General features: G+C 45.9%; 1 protein-coding gene across 2 annotated transcripts in view; it reads right to left on the reverse strand.

Annotated features, from left to right (window-relative positions):
• The window catches only part of lrrk1 (leucine-rich repeat kinase 1), a 58308-nt gene that overhangs the window by 2542 nt on the left and 30320 nt on the right, over positions 1–25446 (reverse strand). For both annotated transcript variants that reach the window (XM_077022993.1, XM_077022995.1), the window contains 14 exons: positions 25126–25402; positions 24560–24731; positions 23978–24147; positions 23169–23308; positions 22044–22302; positions 19635–19801; positions 16594–16791; positions 15945–16222; positions 12888–13082; positions 12176–12327; positions 8641–8758; positions 8043–8159; positions 6207–7132; positions 3506–3607 (listed from right to left, as the gene is read on the reverse strand). In XM_077022993.1, the coding sequence (XP_076879108.1) occupies positions 3506–3607; positions 6207–7132; positions 8043–8159; positions 8641–8758; positions 12176–12327; positions 12888–13082; positions 15945–16222; positions 16594–16791; positions 19635–19801; positions 22044–22302; positions 23169–23308; positions 23978–24147; positions 24560–24731; positions 25126–25402 (3271 nt within the window). The remainder of the gene's footprint in view (positions 1–3505; positions 3608–6206; positions 7133–8042; positions 8160–8640; positions 8759–12175; positions 12328–12887; positions 13083–15944; positions 16223–16593; positions 16792–19634; positions 19802–22043; positions 22303–23168; positions 23309–23977; positions 24148–24559; positions 24732–25125; positions 25403–25446) is intronic.

Genomic DNA, 25446 nt, shown 5'->3' on the forward strand with positions numbered 1-25446 from the left:
CTGGTTTATATTAATAGTAATCTAAAAATACATGTTCCAAAATGGTATAAAAATACCTTAACAAAGAAGGCTTGTGGGAGCCTTGATGTGTGAAATGCAAGAGTATGAGATACAAATCGATGAGAATACAGTAAATGCCACGGCTTTTGGGCACTATCTGGGCACGTCAGTTACTGTCTGCAACAATGGCCACCAATTCTTTCCTGGACATACTACCTTCCTGCAGAGTTCGGTTTCTGCCTATAACTGAAAACTAATCCAGTGAGGGTTTAGAGAAGCCTTTGATGAACAAGATCAGGTGTGTTAGATGAGAGCTGAAACCTGAAAAAACCTGAAACTTTTAATCCTTCATGGATGAAGATGTCCAGGAGCAGAGTGGGTAACCGCTGATCTCTAAAATGGGCATTTTTATATGACATTTTGGATCTGAAGGACAAGAACATTAATATGAAGGACATATTTGGCAGGTTGTGTTCCAGGACATTTGCTGAAGCTCATCAATCAAACCTTTAAACAGCAGCAGTTGATAGATGTGGGATATGCACTGGACTGTGTAATGAAGAAGTAATACTGTGCAAACCCCAAGTGCAGAAAGACTAACCTTACCACTGGGCCCACTCCGCTGAGAGCTCAGTCTGAGAAATGCGATGCTTCGGTTCAGCACAGCCTCGGGCCACGTCTGGCAGAATATCAGAAACAAGCTCAGCAATAGTCCTGCTTGGTAGGAAGGCGGGGATTGTGCTTGGATGAAGGCTGCTCTAGCTTAAAGTCGGGCAAGTTTCAAGTGCACTGATGATGCTGGTGGTTCCCTTGCTTGGCAGTGATGCAGTCTGAGAAAACTGACCTCTTCCAAGGGTCAAAAGGGAGTGCTGTGGTGAATGCCACACTTGACATTGATCTCGCAGAGGGCCACTGGCCAAGAGCCTTCTAATTCACCCTTGATCAAATTCATTAAAAGGGCAATGGTTGACTGCAACAACACGGCATCATACTGGGGCTGCTGAGATGACCCAGCATGCTACAGGAGACTGAGATTCCTTTCAACAGTTCCTTTTTGGGTCGCCAGACAGCTAGTGCCATTGAGCACAGTCACTGGTTAAAACATGGGGTAGTGATGGACATGGCTATAAAACAAAGAACAGGCCTGTTCACATCATGATGAACTTGGCAGACTGAGGACACAAAGCAAGCGTGGTCAATGTCTTCATTCTGTACAGCTGCTGTGGGGAGACTGGCTGTCAGTCAGCAAGAGGTTGAGGACCATGATGACTTCACTGGGATAATGTGTAGGTAGCATATTAGGCTAGGCTAACATGTCATGCACTGCACGGTGTTGAGTCTGTATTCGTCAGAGCGACTGAATGATGCCATCACTACGAGCAGGCATCAAATTGTCCTGCTTTTGCATAATGACCAATGACTCTAGGGGTGATTATGTTGACCCTTTTGAAATGCAGAATACCTGTTCTGTTGCTGCCATTCAGTGGAAAAAAACAATTTAAGTAATGCATCAGTTTTTTTTTGAAAGTATCAATATTATATATATTTTATCAATGTATAACCACTGTTGTATGCTTATTCGTATGTGTATATTCTGTGCCTACTATTACATTAGTGGATGTTGTCCCTTTGTAGCCATTACTCACAATCCATTATACTTATTTATCGTGCAACTAAGACACAGTTTTACAACCAAATTCAGTAGATGACTGCCAATGCTTTGACACAATGTAACATCAAGTTCCATTCTGCTGGCTACTGTATGCTGTCATCTTACCCCTGCAGGACGGCAGACTTAATAATGATGTCTAAATAAGGCAAACGCAGGAGTGTCTAAGTAAAAGGAGAGTGCACAGGTGAAAACAGATGCCTTTGTTTTGTTTAACGCATGCTTTCTAGCACCAATTAAGTGGAAACCTATGATGAAAGGAATGGAACCCCAAGGTCAATGAATGCAGATATAAAAGCGAAAATGTATGAGGTCCAAACCCACACAAACTGTGAATTGTGCAAATGGACCACAAGATCTGTATAGTGCAGAAAAGCTTAGTAAATGGCTACAGGAGCTGATGTTAAAAATAAGGTGCCTGCATGCTGACTAGCATAATGACAGGAAAAGGAAGTTCAAACAGGAATAACACTTTTAGAGCCAAGCTGTAAACACAGCTCCACACCACAGAATGTGATCTCCTCTCCAAAAAGGCGAAGCCCCAGACAATTCACAGATTGCAGCAACAATGAAGGAAAGAGTTGTGTAGAACAATAACTACTACTGTTCTCTGTATGCCAAGAGCCAGATTCCATATGATGCATTATGCATTTGATGGTTGGTGGGAAGCTCAGCTGGAGTGAGTACCTGATGGGGTCTGGCCGACGTGTCGCTAACGACGACGTGTCCCGGCTGCAGCCGTGAGTTCCACGCCGATTTGACTTGCTATCATTGTGTAATTGTGGAATGAAGGAAAACAAGTCTGAACAGCTGAAAGAAAGCAGGAAAATCTCACCTAATCACCATCGCCGAAGTAATTTGATCAGCCGAATGGAAACCATTGCCTTGTGTTTGCAACCAACAAAACAAACACCTTTGTCTTTGACACGGTTTGATAATGCAAGTGTGGTTGGGGCGAATTTAAACATCTGTTGCCTAGAAAGATTAAAACCTAAACTTGTCTGTATATGTAAAAAAAAACATGAAGGCTATTTATCCAAGTGGCTGTTTGATGGAAAATGCATCATTAGCACGACCCACGTGTGTGTGTGCTGACACTCGGGTCTGCACAGGCTCTACAGGAGTAGTGTCAGCTGCTTCATGGCAAGCACAGGGGATACATCAGTCCAATTTACTTTGCAATATTAAGCCCCCCATATCCAATGAGACCTGCGTCTGCTGTGAACCAATGTGTGTGTCTGGAAGCTTTATGAAGATGACCACACCGTGTCTTTTTTACATCCATTCTCACCAGATATTCTCTCTCTCTCTCTCTGAACAGCTGTGGAAGCTTTTACAGATATAATTACAAGATTGCTGTGAGCCCCTGTGCACATGACGAATGAGCTCTGTGGGCTTTATTGAAGCTGAATCGACAAATTATCTACATTTTTTCTCCCTTCTGCTCTAAAGGCTTTGTGGCACATTAAGAGGTTTTGTTGCACTGGCATATTAAACCCTGATGAGGGAAGACCATTCCACCTACGCGCATGTGTGCACATGCACAAAGGTACACACACAGGTACACACGTGTATTCTCACAAACACACGCTTGCACATACACACACACATACACACAATGCGAGCACAGCTTTAACAGGGATGCTTAAGTGTCGCACCGTGCATGTGACCACGCTCAGTAACGGCCCTCTGCAGCCACGCGCAAGTGACGCGGCTTTAAGTTTGAAACCGGACCTCCTGGAGTTGACAAAGCTATTACAACTCAGGTAAGTACTTTGGTTGTGGACCACAGGAAGAAGAAAAGGCCAGCTGTGAGTGTGAAGGACGCCTACTCACCCACACTGCTCTACGTCGGGGACGCCCAGCACGGCAATCACACGGCCTCTGTGCACCCCTGCGTGCTCCTGCACTGCAATCACCATTATATCCCCTCCGCGCCTGCAACACGTACCAGTACACTTCTAAAACCTCCGCTTCCCATACCAGATCACACATAGGGCTTGAAATCAACTGTCAAAGAATTCCACCTACCACATGTTTAAACAGAATGACTTACTAAGTCTAAAGCGACATTAAAAATAATTCCTTAAACATTTGAGGTTTTGTTATAATTCCAGTGAAAAACGAAAAAGTACTGGGGTGCTGATTCTAGACCCAAAGCAATAATTTCCTTTTATTCGCTGCCCTGTAAATTACTATTTCAATGAATGAGGATCATTGTATGCAGTTTCTCTTTTGTTTCTAATACATAGATCGTACCCAGGGTGTCTACAGGTTTGACCAAGTGAAAATTAAGACGTTTTAAGACTTTTTAATACCCTTTTCCAAATAAAATTAAGATCATACACGGAAGATCATACACGTTAAAATAAAGCACAAAAACCAACTGATTATTTGCATTATTTATCTAGCTGCTTGAACACTTAAAATGCGAGGGTCTGCGCGGCGAAAATGACGCAATCGCGGTGGCTCTGCCCGTGCACGAGGGGCTCGCGCGCTGTCGATTCTCGAGGTCGTGCACTAGTGATGGGATTTTCGGCTCTATTTTGAGATGCGGCTCTAATGGCTCTTCTTACTGTGGAGAGCTGGCTCTTTCGGCTCCCAAACGGCTCCCCATATATATTTTTTACATTATTAATTAATTAATAGCTTAAACCTAATTTTATAACATTTTGTTTCATTATTGACATTGTTAAGCTCTTGTGATGAGTAAAAATGCTGCATAACAATGCTTTATAAATAAAACTTTTATTATAACCAATTAATAAATTATCACAAAATAGAACGCAATACAGCTTGGCCAATTGCCTGCCATTTCCACAAAAAAAGTGGAGTTTTTTTTTTCAGTGTTTTCCCACCACATTATTAACTGAAAGCTGCGTGTGATTGGTCAGATATGTGGAGCTTGACATGCGGGCAGTGGAGACATTCTTTGCAGTGTTGTCCGAAACGATATGTGTGGTAGTATAAAGAAACACCCCTCAAAAACAGGGGAAGGAACATTTACCTGACGAAAGTTAATGTTGCATTGTTTTCCAGGTTTGAAAAATGCTAAAGTAGGCTAAAGTACTTGAAAATGTAACTGTATTTTGTTTCACAACAAATAGATGTCTGACTGAATCGATGTGATAAAAAAGTGAATAATTTCGAATAATTTCGAGTATATGTATAAATATTTAAGTTTAAGGAGCCACCGTGATTGCATCATTTTCGGCGCACGGACCCATATACATATCCATACCCTTCTCCACGGACCCTCGCGCTGGTCGCGCGCCGCGCTGCAGCGCAATGAAACAAGTCATGTTTGCAGTGTTCATACACCTTTACAAGGTGGAATTATAGCACTTGTACGGCACTTTCAAGGTCCATTTCTATATTTCCCAGCACGTTAAACTTAATTAAGTTAAATATTTATACATATACTCGAAATGATTCGATTTTTCACACATTTAATGGTTGTTTATTTTCGAAACGCCCAATCTTAACGTCTTCACGTTCTCTCATGTTTCGTCCTGGAATTACAAGAGGCTCATATTTGTTAACGTAATACAAGAGGACTGTTCAGTCAGACAGCTATTTGTTGTGAAACGAAGTAGTTACAATTTCAAGCATTTTAAAGTACTTTAGCTCCTTAAATTACAGCACTTTTCAAACCTGAAACACAAAGCAACATTAAAATTCGTCAGGTAAATGTTCATTCCCCTGTTATTGAGGGGTGTTTCTTTATACTACCACATATCGTTACGGACAACACTGCACAGAACGTGACATGTCAAGTATGAACGCTTCCACCGTTCGCGGAGGTTCGCGCGAGGTGTGCGGAGTCGGTCACGGTCACTCGTGAAAGTATAAACCAGGCTACGCTAGCAGCAGGGCAAAACGTTAATATTGCAGGCTGCTGCTGACGTATCTGACAGCTCTGAGCCACCAAGAATATATCGGGTCTTCCAACCATTTCTGGCTAAATTTGCATTTCCCCATCTCTCCGAACAGACATTAATGTGCACACATCCCGCCAGTCCAACAACTACGGGTGCTCGTAAAGCCCGAAATACTTGAGAGCAATACTGCGAAGGTTGTGCAATGCATGGCTACCGATTTCCGCCCCCGAGGTTCAACACAGAACGGAATTATTCCTCCCTAAATGTAGCTTCGCAAATTTAAGACATTTCGGTTGAAAATTTAAGACAAAATAAGACTTTTCAAGGCCTTATTTGACAAAAATGAAATTTAATACCATTTAAGACTTTTTAAGGATCCGCGGCCACCCTGGTACCTCATAACCAGGAAAGCCTAATAAAACTGAGCCTAACCCATTTCATAATGATATGAGAGCAAAAATATCCCTATTCTTTTTTAAGCTTTGCTGCAGGGCACAGAAACACCTGTTTGACCTGATTACCATACATATCTCAGGACTGAGGAAGAAGCTTAAAGATTCAGATACATGCAGGAAAGCATAACAGACATATATGGCTACGCTACTGCTAAGGAGCTGAAATTCATTTTAAATGGTGGGAAATTGTGGGATTGGTACCTGGGGACCCAGACCGTGCCATTGACTGGAACCACATTAATAGCCTGGAGTTGGGGAAAGGTGAAGGTTGGTGGAGTTGTGTCCGGGGGTGATGGCTCCACAGAGTCCTGCCCAGCCTGGGGTCTGTCGCCGTCCTCGCGGTCTATGGAGAGGGGCATACTGACAGAGCTGGCCAGAGAGCTAAGGGCACCTGAGCTGGAGCGCTCGACGTGGGTCATCCCCGACAGGCCGCCCTGCTGGTCCAGTTGCTCGGAGCTGACCCCTGAGGAGCTGATGGAACAGTAGTCCAGGGAGTCCTGCTGCTGGAGGATCTGCGTCCCGGCCGTCTCGCTGTGGATCACCATCACAGGCCCGGCCAGCTCGGGCACGGTGGGCTCTGTCTTTGGGGTGTGTGCCTCTGCCTCCTCCTCCTCCTCCTCTGGGGGGACCTCGGCTTCTGAGGTGACCTCCGCCACCACCTCTGCAGGTGTCTGGACGGGGAAAACGTCACGCAGCGGGTGCAGGTCCCCACAGTTGTAGCTGGCGCAGAGCTGGTAGCTGGGGGCATGATACATGAGTAATGTGTTCGACCGGTCGTCCAAGCACCAGACGGACTCGTCGCCCAAGAAACTGGAGGCGGACACCATGGAGACCACACAGGAGGGAGGGAGGTAAGGGTCAAGCCGGCGGATAGGTTGCAGGCTCTGGCTATCGATCACGAGCACGCCGGGGCCGTTGGTGTACCACAGCTCTGAGCCCGAGCGTACCGGCACGATGCTCCGCACAGGATACGGCTTCTGGCGGGGGTCCGAGTCCTCCATCCCGAACAGAGACTTGTTCAGAGTGTGCGAGCAGATGTAGGCCTCTCCCTCTACTGGCATGTCATCCACCACAGTGTACACCGCCACAAGGCCATCCACCATGCCAGCAAAAACCTGGGGAAGTGACTGCAGCGAAGTAGGGTTTAGTTTCGGGGAGACATTCATCATTTAGATCTATATCCTAAATGGCCTCTGGCTAGACATTTAGGACCTGGCTTTAGGTACACATTTTTTGCAAGTGGTGCAAGGATTTCGGTTTAGCCATTTTTAAATTCCTGAATGTGTTTGCTTTAATTCTTTCCTCATTCAAGAGCTGTGCTGTACCCGCCCTAAACTGCCCCTTCAGGCACAAAGTGTTTGCCATTAACCCAGAGAGCATCAAAGCCACACCGCCGGCCACATCAAAGCGCGCGGGCCGAGTCTAAGTGTGTGTTTGGAGTGGGACGAGGTGCAGGCACTGTCATTGCTGTCTGCAGTGAGGGCCATCTGCCTCCTGAGAGCGGGACAGCCAACACCTGGACTGCAGGCACTTCAAACACCAGGAGGGGGAGGGGGGAGAAACTTGGTTTCTTTGGGGGTCAATGACACCTCTGTTAGCCATTGTGAAGACCCCCTGTTCTCACCGCGACAGGGGGTAGAGCGAGGCGAACCTTATTGGAGGCTAGTTCACTGGAAATTTAGTGGCTGCAGTTTAGCGGGAACCAGCATGTGCAATCTTTATGCAAAATTGATAATGAGAATGGAAACACCATGCCTTGCAGATACCACCGCCGTATGTCATTCTGATGCTACACTATCAAGATTAAAAATGCTGCAACATTAAGCTATAAAAACCAGGATTTGATTTTGTGAATTAATATGTTAAGCACTTGTACTTGGTAAATGTATGAAATATCATGCATTGCTCATACATTTAATAGTTATTATACAATATTTATGAGCAAAATCCTAATCCCAGTCCATTTCTAGCTTTGGAAAAAGCCAACAAAATCAGACTGAGTGGGCAGTGATTTAGGGAGCAGGCTCGGATACTGACCTCTGACCTGGCTGGCAGTAGCATGAGGCAGGTGACCACGGCCGGACAGGAGAGTGTCTTATGCGGGTGACTCAGGGGACACATCTCTTTTAGGCTGTAGATAACGATCTCTTGCTCCTGAGAAGAGCCAATGAAATGGTGATCACTGTCACTATTTAGACCGTGATGGCCCTCACAGCCGACCATGTTAAACACATGCCCGGACACGCCTGGGTTCAGAGAGGAGGAGGAAATCAACTAGCTGGCCACACAGGAACCCATGCGGCCTCGAAATCCGTGCGTTTACTAAGAAGCTTGTCTGACGCACAGGGCTATCAGGAATGAAATAATCACAAAATAAAGGCGATTATTCATGCGTATTAAAATGCAAAACTTAAACTAGAAACCCTTCTTATGCAGACAATGGTATTTTGTGTACAACAAGAGAAAGTTAATGTATTATTGTCTAATAACAAAAAAAATAAGTGTGGTGCATTTTTCTGTGGGAAACCGTGTCCCAGTCTGTGTTCCTCAATGACGTTTCCATGGTAACATGCCGTGGCATACTTGCAGAGAGACGTTGGAAAGAAAGCATGAACTACGTTTCCCAGAGGCCCACCTCAGTGGCAGTCCACAGGGCATTATCCATCTTCAGCTGACAGCTGAGTCGGGTTCCTGGGCAAGGCATTCGTTTCACCTCCACCTGGCCTTTGGCTACATTTACCACAGTGTAGTTCCTATCTCACACACACACACACACACACACACACACACACACACACACACACACACACACACACACTTAGAACACTTGGCCAAGCATGTATGCTCTCAGCAGTGACAATGGGTTTTACTAACTGAAGGAACTGGTTATGGCTAAACTGAAGGTAAAGTAATAGGAAACAAATTACAAACTGTGCTGAAAAAATATGGTGTACAAATTACAGCAATGATGAAATAAATAAAACAATGAGCAACAATTATTTCTTGCTGAGAACAAAACAGTGGAGATAATATGTTCACATGAGGAGAGGAAAACGCCTGCAATTGATTCATTACTTGTTTTCTTTTTGAATATTTATCACAGATTATAGTGTTGTGAGCCAGCACGGCTCATTTGAAAGGCAAATGTATTTTTTTGATTTAAACAATTCATTAACTCATTAATGAAATACTGATTCATGACTCCAGTTCGTAAGTCATTAATCACACTAGTCTGTGTGGCTTATTCTGCGCACAACTGACTCCACCCAACATCTCTTGTTCATTGTTTTATTGCTGAAATCTAATTAAATTAGAAAAACATATGGTAATAACAGAATAATAGATACATTTTAGTTTCTTCACTTCCTTTCGTATTAGCAATATGAAAACTTTTTTCAAAGGTCGCAAAATTGTCATTTTTGTGGCTATTGGACAGTATCAAAACACAGTAATTGGCAGTTACAACCTCCTTTCATTTGAATTTCCTACTCCAGATTTCGGCATGTGTAACCGATCTGGTGTAGAGATCAGAGATGTGCACTAGGTAGGGGCCACTGTGTAAATTGGTAGACAAAACCCTCCTGCTTCAGTTCCCAGGGTCTGCCTACAAATTACTGCATCGTCCACTGTGTCTAAGGCAGCTCCATTTGTTTGGTGACACGTAAATGGTGGTAATCGCCAACACCTGTGCCTCAGCATAAAAGCTAAATCTTTGCATCGAGCCAAAAAGTTCTAGGAGAAACCCCTGGCCCTGCGGCTCCTCGACCCAAACGAAGCAGCCGTACCTCATTTCAGCTGGTAGCCATCATCTGAGCTGGGCTTCAGGCTGCTACCATTTATCTTACAAGAAACCCCTGATGCATAATAATAAGTTCATATACATGCTTATGAATATTAAAATGTTGTGATGGATTTTTTTAGTTGTTGCTGTGAAATGTCATCAAACAGTGTTGTCAAGGGCAGCACGGTTCACAACCTAATAAATTCACATTAAAACTGTTTAATGGAGGAGTCTGGTTCAGTGGTTCAATGAATTTGAGATTAAAAAAAAGGAAACGGGAGAAAAGACGTGTGGGATATAGAGCACGCAGGGGCGAAGCACTGGTGGATGATCAGAACTGCTGCGGTTATGGTGGAGGAGAAAAGATGGTGTATAAGATACTGGTTCACCAGGGCCTCTGTGTTTGAGGACTTCAGAGTGTGGTGCAGACGTGTGTGGGCACCGCAGGAACGACGCTCGCAATCTCAATTACTGGCGTCAAAGGCACAAGGTTGGGTCAGACTGAATTCATAATCAGGTGTGGTTAGGCATGTCGACGCACCTTCAAATCAGATTACCTCTCCTACTCCCGTCTTAAAAGACGAGTGGGAGCTGGTGACTCAGCGCCATGACAAATTCGTCATGGCAGCAAATGTGCGGGAACGGCAGTGGTGAAAAAGAATTCACAGACATAGTCGTCGGGGAAGAGTCACCAAGAGAGTCACCAAGGCAAAAATACACAGCACTGGAAGCAGGTCTCCTGGGTCTGGTGAGATTACACTGACCTGGAATGATGCTGGTGCAGTGGGGCCTTAAAAGCAACAATAATTATGATAATGCATGTTATTATTATCATTATTATTGTTGATCACTGTGATGAGAATGAATATTTACATAATTGTGATTTGACTATTTACAAATTCATTTATATAATTTTCCATGCATAATGACACTGTGATTCACAGTAGAATTGTTTATTCTTATGAAAAAATTATTAAATCAGCTCTATTTAGTTAGTTATTCAGATATATATATATTTAGTGGGATGTATGTATTTATATATATATATATATATTTAGTGGGATGTGTGGTCAGTGTCCTGGTGTGAGAAATCACACACGTCTTTGTGTGCCTGCGGAAAGTGAGAAAAACACCGTGTTGCACTTGTTTTGCGACAAAAGCAGGACTGAAGAGGCGGAAATGCAAGTTGTTGTTTTAAGCCACCCCAGGACGCAGAATACCACTGCACCAGAGGAGACGACCACTGCACCAGAGGAGACTATCACTGCACCGCAGGAGGCTACCACAGCACCGCAGGAGACTACCACTGCACCAGAGGAGACTACCACTGCACTAGAGGAGACTACCACTGTACCAAAGGAGACTACCACTGCACCAGAGGAGACTACCACTGCACCGCAGGAGACTACCACTGCACTAGAGGAGACTACCACTGCACCAAAGGAGACTACCACTGCACCGCAGGAGACTACCACTGCACCGCAGGAGACTACCACTGCACCAGAGGAGACGACCACTGCACCGCAGGAGACTACCACTGCACCAGAGGAGACTACCACTGCACCAGAGGAGACTACCACTGCACCGCAGGAGACTACCACTGCACCAGAGGAGACTACCACTGCACCGCAGGAGGCTACCACTGCACCAGAGGAGACTACCACTGCACCGTAGGAGGCTACCACTGCACTGCAGGAGACTACCACTGCACCAGTGGAGACTACCACTGCACCAGAGGAGACTACCACTGCACTAGAGGAGACTACCACTGCACCAGAGGAGACTACCACTGCACCGCAGGAGACTACCACTGCACCAGAGGAGACTACCACTGCACCGCAGGAGACTACCACTGCACCAGAGGAGGCTACCACTGCACCAGAGGAGACTACCACTGCACTGGTGATGACAACCTCTGCGCCACTGTGCCAGTGGAGACCACCAATGCGCCGGTGGAGACTACCACTGCACCGTCACGAAATGTCATATTCACTGCTGTAAAACTCCATTCCACTTAACCTTGTCGCAGGTGAAATTTTTAGTGTACACCAAATTTTCAAACGATAATAAATGCGTGTGTACCATATCAAATGAGCAAAATGTGATGTTAGGAAGATTTTGTTGTTTCAGTTTGAATCCTTGTCTGTGATCAAAAAGCAAACGTGTAACCAATTTTTTGAGAGCAATCATACACAATAAAAGCAAAAAGAAACCATGTGATCATGTTTGTGTGAGTGCAGATGTAAATGCATGAAATCAGCAAGAAAAAAGGCATTTGGACAAAAGAACAGTTAGAAAGGGAATGAATACATACAGACAGAAAAAAAACAATCCTCTCCATTCCAAGAAACAAGCAAACAAACAAACAACTCTGCAGCTGCAGTCCCACCTGTCCTCCATGTCTCCGTCCCAGAAGACAGCGCTGCAGCCCTGCAGGGGGGACAGGAAGAGCTGGCTGTGCTGCTGGCAGGGAAGCAGGTACCTCAGGATGGGGAAACTGGGCTCCTGCATCTGCCTCAAGGAAGGCATGGCCAGTGGACGCTGCAGCCACACACACACACACACACACACACACACACACACACACACACACACACACACACACATACACACATACACACACACACACACACACACACACACACATACACACACACAGCAAGAGCACAATATTGCTGCATGAACTCTACAGTGATCCTAGCATTATGTACAGACACATTATGACAAATTAGAAATAAAGCCTTGTCCTTGAACGAAATCGGATACATCCATACTGCATTAAACTGTCATCATTCTCCAACAGATGTAAGAACCAATTCACTGTAATACCCTTAAAAATGTCCTCAGTCCACAAATTCCACCCACTCACAGTGACCCTGAAGAAGGTAACAAGATTTCTGCTCTCTCTACAGTGAAGGAGAAATGTATTCAAAAGCCTACAGGTACTAGAGTGAACACAGGACATTTATTTCCTGTGATGCAATCTACCTCTTGTTAAACTTATTCTGTTTCATTTATTTACTTTCCCTGGTTGATGAATGTTGTTTAGTACAACTGCCCCTTGAGCAATCATGATGTTTTTCCAGTTCAATGTCTGGTACCTTCTCCGGCTTGGTGTCCCAGCACTGCTGCATTAGAGTCTGCAGGCAGTGGAACTGAACTTCCTCCGGGCTGCCGAGAATGGGACGGACCCCCTTTGAGAGCTTCTTGGCTATCTGAAGCTGGTGATGACCCAGGGCTGGCCTACGGCCGGACAGAAGCTCATACAGAACCATTCCATAAGAGAACATGTCCACCTTGTGGGTGAGGGTGATGGGGGGGGGGGGGGGGGGGGGGGGGGGTGAAGAAAGGAACAAAGGTGGGGAAAAAAGAAAGAAAGAAAAGGAAATATGTTCCTAAAACAATGAAAACAATGTTCCAGAATACAATGTTCCAATGTAGGTCATTGGATATTCAGTGATTACTTTTGTGGGGTCTGGAATACTTGTAGAGGGTTGAAGCAGATGAATGGTTATCAAAATGAACACATCCCTTTGGTATATCTGGTTAATGTTCCAATGTGATGCAACAGAAGATCACAGCGTTTGAAGTCAGACCTGCTCTAAGGATGGACAGGAACTTGAATTACAAAAGACATGTTCACACAAGTTTCACATGTGGCAAAGGGTACAGTAGCTCAGGCGGACGTCACTGGGTAATCATGCGAGATATGCATGCTAAACAAGAGAGAAGCTGCTTTTGTCCATGACTTTCATATAAATCAATGGTATACATTCCATTCGTGCTGGTGTATCAGCCTCTCAACACCTCTCAAAGAAACATATTAAAACCAATCCATATTTCATGAGATCTTTTGTTTTACACCTATGTCTGTAAAATTCTTTCACATCATTTTGATTTCAATTGTTTCAGTGATTGTTAAAATGCCATCTTCATTGCCAGCCCTCATTACTGGCAGATCATGCTGCTATTTATAGAACTCCATAAAACAAGTTTTCTTCTTACAGTTTTCTTCTTAAGTGTCCATTCAGGATATGTATAGTTCATGATGGGACCAGCTTCTCTTTAGCTGCATTTAAGTTTCTCCATGAATGATGAAACTACCTGCAATAGCTTATGTATGTGCCAGTAAAAAAAGAAAAAAAAAAGAAAGAAAAAAGACGAGTTCCAAGAGAAATGGCAGCAGAACCACTGCCTCACGCTCCTACGCTCAAATTAAGTACACTTATTTAGCATTTAAATCAACCATTTCATTAGGAAACATCCAGAAAAACATCTAGAAAAACATCTAGACAAGGGAGTTTTTCTAGTGTCCCTGATGTTGGTGTGTACGTCACCTGCCTCAATGACAGAAAACCCCTGCCCAAGAATAACTGCAGAAATCCATGTATGGACATCACATGACACAATCTAGCCACACACTGTCCTGATTATCAGCTTTCAGACACCATCGGGCAGTTGAAGGACATTACCAGCCGCCACATGTACGGTGTGGTGTGTTCTGCACCACTGGCTGTACTTGGTCCCCATCAGCTGTTCTGGACAATTGGTGAGTCAGCATTAGTGATTATCAACGATGGATCAGCTGTTTGACTCCAAACAAGTTAATACAGACATGATATTTTATTTTGCATTTTGACTTGATCTGGGGGCTAACATTTAATTTTGCTACACGGAAAGTCGCTTTGTTGTACTAATTATCTAGAGAATAGGTGGAACATCTGTCATTTCCTTGATGCAATTCTATGTAAGGAAGGACCTGAAGAAGAGGTGGGAGTCACTCACAACTCAGTAACATTTTTCTAAATACACACAGAGCAGAGTGACCGTGAGCCGAGGTCAGGCAGTTAGTGGCTCAGTTTTGGGGTCTTCAGGCTCATTTTGGTAGGTCCTTAGCCTAAAAATCATTCTAGGGAGGAGAAAAGTTGTGGAGGGGTTGGTAGGAGATGGATATGCTGACATTGGAGCTTAATTAAACCTACACTTGTTGTTTTTTGGAGCTATTGAGCAATATGGACAAGCTGAGTGGGGAGTTACAGCCTTGACAGAAACTTCCCCCCCAGGTGGTGATAAAGCTCCCTTGGGTCACTGAAAGGCTCCGTCAGCTGCTCTCATTAACGTGAGCGACCTGCAGGAATGTAGCAGAGTCCGGAGCTGAGCGAGAAACAACTCGCGTTGTTCCGCCTCACTTGCGCAGATTGACCATATTTACGAAGCTTTTATAAGGAAAAAAAAGAGGTATCGTCTAGACTATACACGTATTACTCATGGTAGCTACATGAAGGAAGGACACACACACACACACACACACACTCTTACACACACTCACACTCACAGAGGTATTGGAAAAGGCTATGGGAGAAAGAGCTTGCAAAGCATTCGGTCTGGTCCTGACATTCACTCATAAAGCCTCAGACTACGTTTCAGTTTCAGGAAAAACGACAGCAGAAGGAAGTGGAAAACCATGGTCTAACACTTCAACAGAAAGGAAATACATTCACCATGATTCAAATGCCAGATGACTCAAAAAGACATTGCGTTACACTATGTTTGGGTGACAATGATTTTGAATTTCTCTTGTAAATTGATGAGCGCAACTGAGCAAACCCTATATGCAAAGCTACTATAAAAAGAACTGGGGTCTGTTATTAAAGGATCCTGTAACTCTCAAAGCTTCCTGGATGGCAGAAACGTACAGTCTTCTCAGCAAATTCATGCACTGCAAGTTGCAACTTTGACTGTCTGCCACTGGCAATTAGACTCTCTGTTATGTACTCAGAAGAAAAGCGAAAACCAGCAGCAGAGCTCTTCTGTGATCAGCATGGGTGGAAACGTGGGTTCCTCGGTGTGGGAAGGGCAACTCCCGCTCGATACTAAAGTGAAATCTTGGTCTAAACCTAACCCAGAGTTAGTTTTTATGAGTGACTGCAGATCAGCTCATATCTGACCAAAAGTATTAATTAAAGTTCCAGAAGTTCCAGGAGAAGACAAATATGGCTAAAAGAAGGTTAAAGATGGCTAAAGAAGGTTAAAGATAGACTCTATGAAAAACGTTTAAAAAATAGCTCTCTGTATATTGGGGCCCAGAAATTTTGCAGAAATGGGCATGTAGCGATAGTATAAAAACACCTCACACATCTCAGACTGCCTCACTGTACCTTCTCGTCGTAGACAATACCAGGGCGGATCTCAGGGGCCTGGTATCCTGGTGTCCCCTCCACGCCCAGAGCTCCCTCGTGGAAGGACTGCCGTGAGATGCCATAGTCTGACAGCTTGAAGTTTACAGAGACTTCCACGTCCAGGGACCACACCAAGATATTGTCCGACTTCAGGTCACAGAAGATAATGTTCTTCTTGTGAAGGTAGGCAAGGCCTGCCACGATCTGGTAAGCTGCTTTGAAGGTCAGCATGTGGCCCAGTGGCATGAACTGAGAACCTGCGGACAGTCAGTGACACAGCAGGTTCCAGTGGGTCAACTGACATTCACCACAAAAAACAAATGCAAAAAATGATGAGATGTGGAATTCATTTAATCAAAACGTAAATCACACGGCCACTTTATAATCATTTAATAGTAGCACTACCTCTAATATTTTTATTGGAACATCATCTAAAAAAGATTCATTCAACTCATTCTATTAAGCTCAATTACACAAAAATCAGTTTACTGAACGACACGGGATGATTTTTCTCAGCCTAGGCTTGGATACACAAATAAGTGCTGTACAGTGAGATTGGGCTTTTGTTTGTAACCAGGCCTAAGTCATGCTGGGTGTCACAGTGGTCCGGTGTGCCTGATCATCCAACCTTTGCTGTGCTCCTCCAGGACGGTGTTGAGACTCCCGAGTGGGGCCAGCTGTAGGGCGAAGCAGAGCGGGTGGATGCTAATGCCCACCAGGGCCACGATGCACGGGTGCTGCAGCGTGTGCAGCATGCTGGCCTCCTGCCGGAATTCAGAGAAGCTTCTGGAAGCGTCCACAGACTGAAGGTGCTTCAGCATGGTGTCTGTAGGGATGGGTGGGGCACGTGGGAGAGAGAAGGTTAGAGCTGGGTCAACATTGCATTTCAGGGAGAGGCATGGTGATGAACACACAGCCCCCACACACACACCTGGATTTCCTCTGAATCATCTTCATTTCCCACCATGGCTACAAGATGCAACTTAAAACCAAACAAGATAAATGCAGGTGTTCTGGACAATACAGAAAAATGAGCCAATCCCTTAAAGGAGAAAATGTGTTTTGCTGATCAGTTAATATTGAACTTGCCGTTAAACAAACCTTTCATACATTGTTCAATGTTTGCTTCGCTTAAAGTAAGAGCTGCATTAAAAAAAATGATCACAACAAATCGTATCTGCACAAAACGTTAAACCAGAGGCCATCTGCCTCCATTTACCTTCCATCCATCTATGCAGCTACGTAGACCACATAGCTCTTCATTATCAGCACCAAAATATGTTACTTAAGCTTCATGCATGTTCCTTTAAGCCTCCTTCATGTTCCTTTAAGATTTATGCATGTTCCGTTAAGCTTTATCTATGTCGCAAAGCTGCACCAGAGTATCTGTGCAGTGTGTGACCTCCAAACAGGAAGGCCATCAACAGCTGGGCCCTGACCTGCACTCAGCTGCTGCTGACCTGCAGAAGCGGAGGTGGAGATCTCTTAACGGCTCCGTTCTGGGGCTCAGACCTTAACGAGTGTGGGACCCTGCTTCTTTCCAGCTGTGCTGAGGGCATCACACCCACTGCAAAATCCCTTTAATACCCTGGTTGATAGCTTAAAAGCATTACGCACAAAGCCTAAATTCAACCTCGAGTTCCAAGATGTCGGCAGATGGAACGCAGTGCAGCCGACGTCCACTGACCAATAGGGAGCCGGACATATGATGACACAGTCAGACTCATAGGCAACCCGGTGCAGTTCCCTCTAAAATTCTGCTCTCTTTGATCAGTGTGTTTTGGGGGAGGGCTACATAGACATGGTATTGCTAACATTTCAATGGCCACTACTTTCTCGTTGGGCAAATCAATCAAGTCGATTGAGTCCAGGTCTCATTCTCCAAGTATTTCTACGTTAAAACATATTTAATCATTCATTTCATAGCTCGTGTCAGCATGCTGAAATCAATTCCTAGCCAGAATGCACAGATGCCAAGCACACGTCTCACTAGATACTATGCAAAGCATGTGGTTGGATTTTACCACATCTCTTTCTCAGCACAGGTTTAACATGACAAGGCGGGAAGTGAAACAAGTTATGACGTTAGCTGTCAATGTTTCAACTGCGCCACTGTACTTTCTTGCCCTGCGGCACGGAAACAACCGATGGGAAACAGAAAGATCGTAAAGGAGGCGTGGCACAGCATGCGGGAGGGCGGGACTTTCCACTGAACAAGATACACTTCTTATACCTGCAAAAGCATTACACACTCACTTTTTAACTTTCTGTCTTATATAAAAGTACTCTTATTCTGACAGGCATGATTTAGAATTAAATTTTATGACTTGGATACAAAAGAATATCGTGTTAGATCACTGCGGGGATGCTTTAGTGGCGACCCAGCTGGGAATCTTTGGGGTTATTGACTGTGCACGTGAAAATGTCTTCCTGCTTCCCCACATGTCTGGATCCATATGGAAGAGTACATTAGCCTGTGTCTCCCAATATGATTTACAGTTTGCTGTAAATAAAGACATAGAATTTGTTCATGAATAAATCAGATGTCATATAAAAGAAGCCAACCTAGAGTTCAGAAAGCCATAAAGCTGGCTGACAAGAGTGGCGTGTTTATTTATTTATTTATTTAAACCCCCACACAAAAAATGTTCCATCTAAGAGATATTTGCAATTGTACCAGAGGAGAGAGAGAGAGGCATAGTGAAAGAGAGAGCAAAAAAGGAGAGAGAGAGAGAGAATAGCAAAGTGTGAGAGACACCCAAGAGAAAGCAAAGAAGGAAAGGAGAGAGAGGGAGGGACAAGCTGGCTGTGGTCAGTTTTACCGTCCTGCTCGGTCACCTCCATTCAGACACACCGTAAGTCGCGCTGATGCGACCGCATACAGGGAGCAGATGTGGTCAACAGGAGGGACATGGAGGATCAAACAAAAAGCAGCAGTGAAATGTGACCTGCCTAAAATGTCGCAAAGCGGCCCCAAGTTCCCCCGCCTGCTAAAATCCATTTCGCCGACTTCTACCTGGCGCTCCAGCACGCCTTAAGAACGCACGTGTCCGCGCGGTGTCTCTGCATACGACAGCTGCGCTTCGTGTGCCCTGAGTGAGTAACAGCTGAGAGTGTGGTTTCCACATGCGAGAAAGGAACCCTGTCTCACGGGGATGTGGGAACCACTGAAGCTGCAGCCAAGTTCATTTCCTGCACGGCAAATTGCCCACATTAATGTTTCGCAGAGCTGCAGAGCTACCGTGGATGTCGGGAGTGCTCCATTCACCTGGGCGAGATTGGCTTCAGCTGAGCTCCTAAACGGACAAAAGAGATGAAAAGAGGGGAGGAAGAGAGAGAAGAAAGAGCAGGAGGGGAAAGAGGTGAAGGGAGTGCAAGAAGGAGGGAGGGTGAAAGAGAAGCAGAAATACAGACTAGAGAGGACGATCGAAGGATTCTCGCACTGCCTCTCTGCTGTCTGCCTTCAGTTCCCAGCTCCCGGCTCCGAGGAGCTCAGTGTGCTGTCAGGCGGATCAGCCAGGCTCTGACCTTCCACTACGGCCGTGATCAGTCGTGACAGCCAATCACGCAGCCACCCGTATCCCCTCCACCAATCAGACACGACGGTTCCGCGTCGAAAGATGTGCGTGACGAGGCACGGGGGAGGGGCACGGGCGTGGCAGAACTCACCTGTGCTGTTGAGCGAGCGCTGTCGGCATTTCTTGAAGTGAAAGCGTTTGATGGCCACCGGCTGGCCCCTGTACTTGGCTCGGTAAATAATGGTACCACTTCCACCCTGGCCCAGGATGTCTCTCTCCTGCTCACTGCAGTCCAGGTCATCCTTCACCAGGAACAACCTTCAAAGGCACACACACACGCACATTTACAGGCACAGTGCATATGCACAAGCCCACACATGCACACAAACATGCACTATAAGAATAAAATTCTAAAGGATTAAAAAGAATGAAATATAATAATATATGTCTGCCATAAGTACATATAAAATATAGCAGAAAGCAAAATAATACCATAAAAGAGAGGTGGGAGGGGTTATGATGACGCATCAGGTACAAAGTTTCCATAGCAGCACCGGCATCAGAGGTCTAAGTAATTCTGTAAATTCATGTATAATCCCTTTCATGCCGCAATAGTGGACATTCTTGCGTTATTTAATCTGGCACTGGTTCAAGCAATACAACAGTCTGTAATGATTTAAGCCTAAGGACTCTAGTTGGATGTCCGGTTATAACAAAAGTTGAATAGATTTTTTCTCTCTCTCTTCATGGTTGTAAACCCTGCAAATGCCATATGTTTTTTTATGTGCAGGAAGCTACAAAGAGGAGTCATCACTTAAGAGGCAGAGGTAGGGGTCAGGTTGGATTCTAACAGCAATTTCACTACCATACACATAGAACTCAGGAACGCATTCATAAAAAGCCATACACAATCACATTCACACACGACATGTGTGGGTTATATGAAGCCATTTCACTTTAACTTGTAACACCGCACATAAAATATTCCGTCTCAGCCTGACCTGATGTCCTTCACGGAGATGAAGCTAAATTGCCTTCTCACAGGGGGGGAACAAACCTCCTCTTACTGTTGCGTTAGTTCTGAACCGAACTCTGGCTTGCTGCCAAATCAAACAATGTCCACTTCACCAGCTGCTACACACACCATTTCCATTAGCGCACTGCTTGAGAGCACACGGCTATGGAAAGGCCTTTCTGAGTTGTTTAACTGGACGCATGCCTTCATAGAGGCAACAACGTACTGTCCCCCCACCCAGCTGCCCGGTGGAGTGGATATGTCATCCCACCCATCTACGTAGCGCTTTCGTAGCCATGAGGGTTAACCATGCTAAAGCAAAGCTATGGTCGGCAACTCGTCGAGCCTGTCAGCAAGACAAGCGGTTTGTTTGTGTCATTCCGTAAATATTAAGACCAGCTGCTCCAGACCACCGCTTTACTGTGTACACAACTGTATGCACCAACGACCCAGGAGCTGGGGCGCTGAGAGAGGAACCCAGCTTCGTACGAGCCTACATCCCACATTATGGTAAAGGCTGTCAGGGACGTGACACACAGATTGACAAGGCCTTGAGAAAACGAGCTAACTTTGGCTCGGTGTTAGCGAGCCACTATACGCCATTATACTGATTCACTCTCTGAATGATGGCACAGTATACCTGGCAGGGTCCAGAATTCAAGAAGTGCTCAAATTCACTTTTGATTATGTCCAAATTCTTTTTTGATTACCATAGCTCATAGAATCCCTGAAACAGTTCGTCCACTTACGAAAGAGAAACGTGTTGCAAAAAGAGGAAACGTGACAGGAACAGCTGTGTTCTGTCAGACGTGGTCTTCGCTACAGACTTTCAGAAATTGAGTGCGGAGAGAACTGAGCGTCATGGCGTTTCTATGGAGCTGTTGACCGACAGTGATCAACAGCACCTTCTTCAGGAAGATGCTGAACAGACATGATGGACACAGTCCTGATGGACACAATCGTGATGGACTGTGCTCACGTTTCTATCGTAGGAAATGGGATTAATGGGATTACGGATGGCTTTTCATGGTGGATTGTCAAGTGTTTTTAGAGCAGACCCCTCTTCACTTTTACAACTGTGAACATCCCGATGTAGCACTCGTAACATCTCGTTGCTACATACATTACTGTTTACATTGACAGCAGGCCCAAGAGAGCCTTGGTCTCAACAGCTGTGCATTATGATCTTTCACTCTCGGCCCCAATCCAACACGCATGTTTCACAGAGATTGTGTTCACATGAGCACTCTGGGATCAGAATCAGATTGGGAATGGAGCTCGGAGCTGCATGAGAAACACGGGCACGGGGCTGCTAAACGCTCCCTGGTCCTGCACCTGCCGCTCATACGCTTTCGGCCATTTCCGCTGTCCAGCCGCTTAATGAATCGCAGCAAATCCGTGATGCCAGCGTGGAAGCTCCATCCGCCCCTTTAAATAACACAGATGTCCTGTAGCCGTCCCTGGACTTGTGGGAAAATGACTACGTTTCGCTGCCCCCGCATAATTACTTTATCGCCTGCCCACAGCTGCACAAGGTGCTCTTACCGTGAGGGGAAGTCGGTCATGAAGAGTTCGGGGACGAGCTCTTGGAGGGCCACGGGCGTGTCGGGGTGCCTGGGGCATGCGACGTGTTCCTTCTCAGTGGCGGCAAGCACGCAGTCTTCCATGTTGAAGTAGTGGGCGGAGCTCGGGGTGGAGCCAGCCAGAGGGAGGTGGTCTGTGTGGCGGGAGGCGGCGCTGCAGTGCGGACAGGGCGCGTACTGCTCGATCAGCAGTGACCCGTCACTCTCGCTGGCCGTCAGTGCTGCGGAGGGAGGGAGCTGTATGCTAACTGACTGTGCTGCATATGCATGAGCGTGAACATATTGCATCTGCATGTGAGCCACATTTGCATAAACGCAGAGAGATGAAAGGGATCACTAGAAGCTAACGGCATTATGCAGAACCAAACACATTCTGAATAACCAGAGATGCATGCAAATTCTCTTCCGCACACACACAGAAGAAAGAAACCTCACATTCCCTAAACACCTGGCACATTCATCAACCCAGACACCTCCTTAAAGCGTACGCACACGCACATGGACGCACACACAAAACGAAATCTTTGTCAATGCACCTGCAAGTTTTCCAACATGGCACAAAGCTCATTTCCAAGCCTATCTGCCCGATTGTTTGTTTTCCACAGGCCCGAGAGAGAGAGTGGCTCGTCAGCGAAGGGAAAGCGGGGCGGCCTGGATGATTCGGTGTGGAGTAGCCACAGGCGGAGCAGGTGCACTGGGTTAAATCACAGCGAGCATCTGCCTCTACCCTCCAGAACCAACAAACAGGCAGGAGAAGCTAACTATGACTCATCATCGCTGCACACCGCCTGCACGTTTGTGCGTGTGCATGCATGTGTGTATGGCACTCAAGTTTAATTGAAAGGCTGACAGCGTAGACGCGCACCGCGAGGCCTATACAAATTGTGGGAGGAAAGACGCTTGAGCAGAAAGCAACTTGTGCAATGTTAGTTCTGAAATATCTGGGTCCATTTATTGTGCTCTGGCCTCTCTAAATATTAAAGTTAAAGTACATGTGTTCAGGATAACACCCGTTGTGGAGCAACGTCATATCTAACAGCCATGTGTGCTCTCTCTCTCTCTCTGATATTGTGAGTGTGAGACTCACCAGGGAACCACTGCTCTATAAGTGCATTGACGTGGTCTGTGATGAAGGCCATGGCTGAGAAGTCCCTCATCTCTGACTGGCAGATGATCTTAATGCCCCCACTTTTACTTTTCTTCCAGTTCAGGTCTGATGACTCCACACTATAAGAGAGAATGGTGGTGAATGTGTGCCAGTGTACGGCAGTGTTGTTTATGCCAATGTAGCCATTCTCTCTCTCTCTCTCTCTCTCTCTCTCTCTCTCTCTCTCTCTCTCTCTCTCTCTCTCTCTCTCTCTCTCTCTCTCTCATACACACACACACACACACACACACACAAGCAAACATGCAATATTCACTCATGGCTGATTACAGATTTGACATCACTGCTAAATCTCACTGAATGTCAGACATAATGAAGTTCCTCTCCTCTCCCTCCTCAAGCCTCATTTGCATCACAATAAGTCCCTCCACCCGTATTCGCTGAGGTGTCGAGGGATATGGCTTTCACTCCATGAAAGTGGGCGAAACACTGGGATATAGAGATGTGATGGCTTGTCTGAGGGATGGCTTGTACACGGTAGCTAGCTTTCCCGCATAACAATCAATCTCATATGTAGCATTGCAACTATTCCCCTCCCCCCAACACACTCACACACACACACACACACACACACACACACACACTTTTTTTTTTTTTACTTTTTAAGTAAAAAATGTTTTAAGTAAAAAATGGAGATGGGGAGGGGGGGACAAGAAGTGCAGAAAAATTAGCATAGAAGAACAAACACAAGACATCGTGCTCCTGACTGAAAGCTCCATTAGGAGTCTAACCTCAAGTAGCCTCCATCGAAGGTGACGAGGAGTCCTTCCTTCCAGTAGATGGTCTGGCTGCGGCGCACTCTGAACGTGCTACAGCGGCTCCTGGGCTGGCTCCTCGTGAAGCTGTACATCACCGTGCTCCTGCAGCGTGGGCTCCGGGAGCCCTTCTTGCCATCGAAGGCCTGAGGTGTCACAGGGAGACAATTGAGACTCACCGCCCGGGTGGCTCGCGGGATGTGAGCGGCGGACCGCCCCGCCCCCTGAACAAGAATGCCCTGCCGTTTGCCGCTTCCTCTAAAGCCCATGCAGAATGCATGATTTCTGGGCACAGAAGCTGAAATTCAAAGTTTTAAGCATCTCTCCATGTGCTTTGCATTATAGCCAACATCTTACAGTGCATGGCTTTCAAGGCTTGAAATGTATTGTTCAGTGCAGAGGTTTTAAATCCAGTCCTTTTTTCAGCCAGGTAATCAAGAGCTCCTGCAGGCCTCGCTTACCTGGAACAGCTGCATAACAAGTTGGACCAGAAGAGAAAAACGGACTGGACTGTAACCTCTGGATCACTGGACCTGTGTGTGACCAGCGTGTAATGACCTGCAGGTCCATCTGGTTCAGGCTGATGAGCATACGGGCGATGAAGCGTTCCCAGAAGCCCGCTGGGACGAAGCTCATCTTGAAGTGGCGCTGGATGGTGTTGCTGCTCTGCCGGCGGAAGCCGTGGATGTCCATGGCAGGTTTGGGCGGCAACAAGTGTGGCAGGAGGTAACTGAGGGAGTGGACGAGAACCATAAACTGGTGAGGAACTACGTCAGGATATGATGATGCTCAAAACACCAGAGGACCATTAAATATCTTATGAGGAGGCTCTCGTAAGAGATAAGGTCTCAAACATGATACGCCTTATCAATTATGAGTGCTGGTAACAGTTTCATACTGGTTGGTAGTACCAATTTGGTACGATCTGATTGGTACATTTCAATGCATTTGGAAAATCACTTTAAATGATCAGTTCCATAACTGACCACTTTCAGGACTTTATTTACTTTTTTTCAGGAGTTTTTTTTAAACAAAAAAACAGATTCTTCAGCAAATCTATTTCCTTTTTCCAGGTCAATGAAACTAACCCACGCTATAAGTTGCAGAGAAGGCAGGACCCCCACCTGTTGCTTGCCACCGGAAGGGCGATTTCGAACTTTGCGAGGAACTGGAGGTACTGCTCCTCCGTCTGCCGGGTGAAGCCCGTGCCCACCAGCAGCATGCGCAGGTCCTCGGTGCGGATCACGCCGTTGCGCGCCACGCAGCGCGAGCTCCTCAGGTGCACGATGCGCTCCAGGCACTCGGCCAGCCACACGGCGTCCAGGAAGTAGAGCTTGCACAGGCCGTGGCTGGTGTCAGGGAAATGCAGCATGGTGCCCGTCTCGATGAGGAAGCTGATGGCTGTCGGGGGGTGGTTGGGGAACAGTACCCAGTAAGAAAGACAC

The sequence above is a fragment of the Brachyhypopomus gauderio genome, chromosome 12 (assembly GCF_052324685.1).
Source record: "Brachyhypopomus gauderio isolate BG-103 chromosome 12, BGAUD_0.2, whole genome shotgun sequence".
Classification (NCBI taxonomy): Eukaryota; Metazoa; Chordata; class Actinopteri; order Gymnotiformes; family Hypopomidae; genus Brachyhypopomus; species Brachyhypopomus gauderio.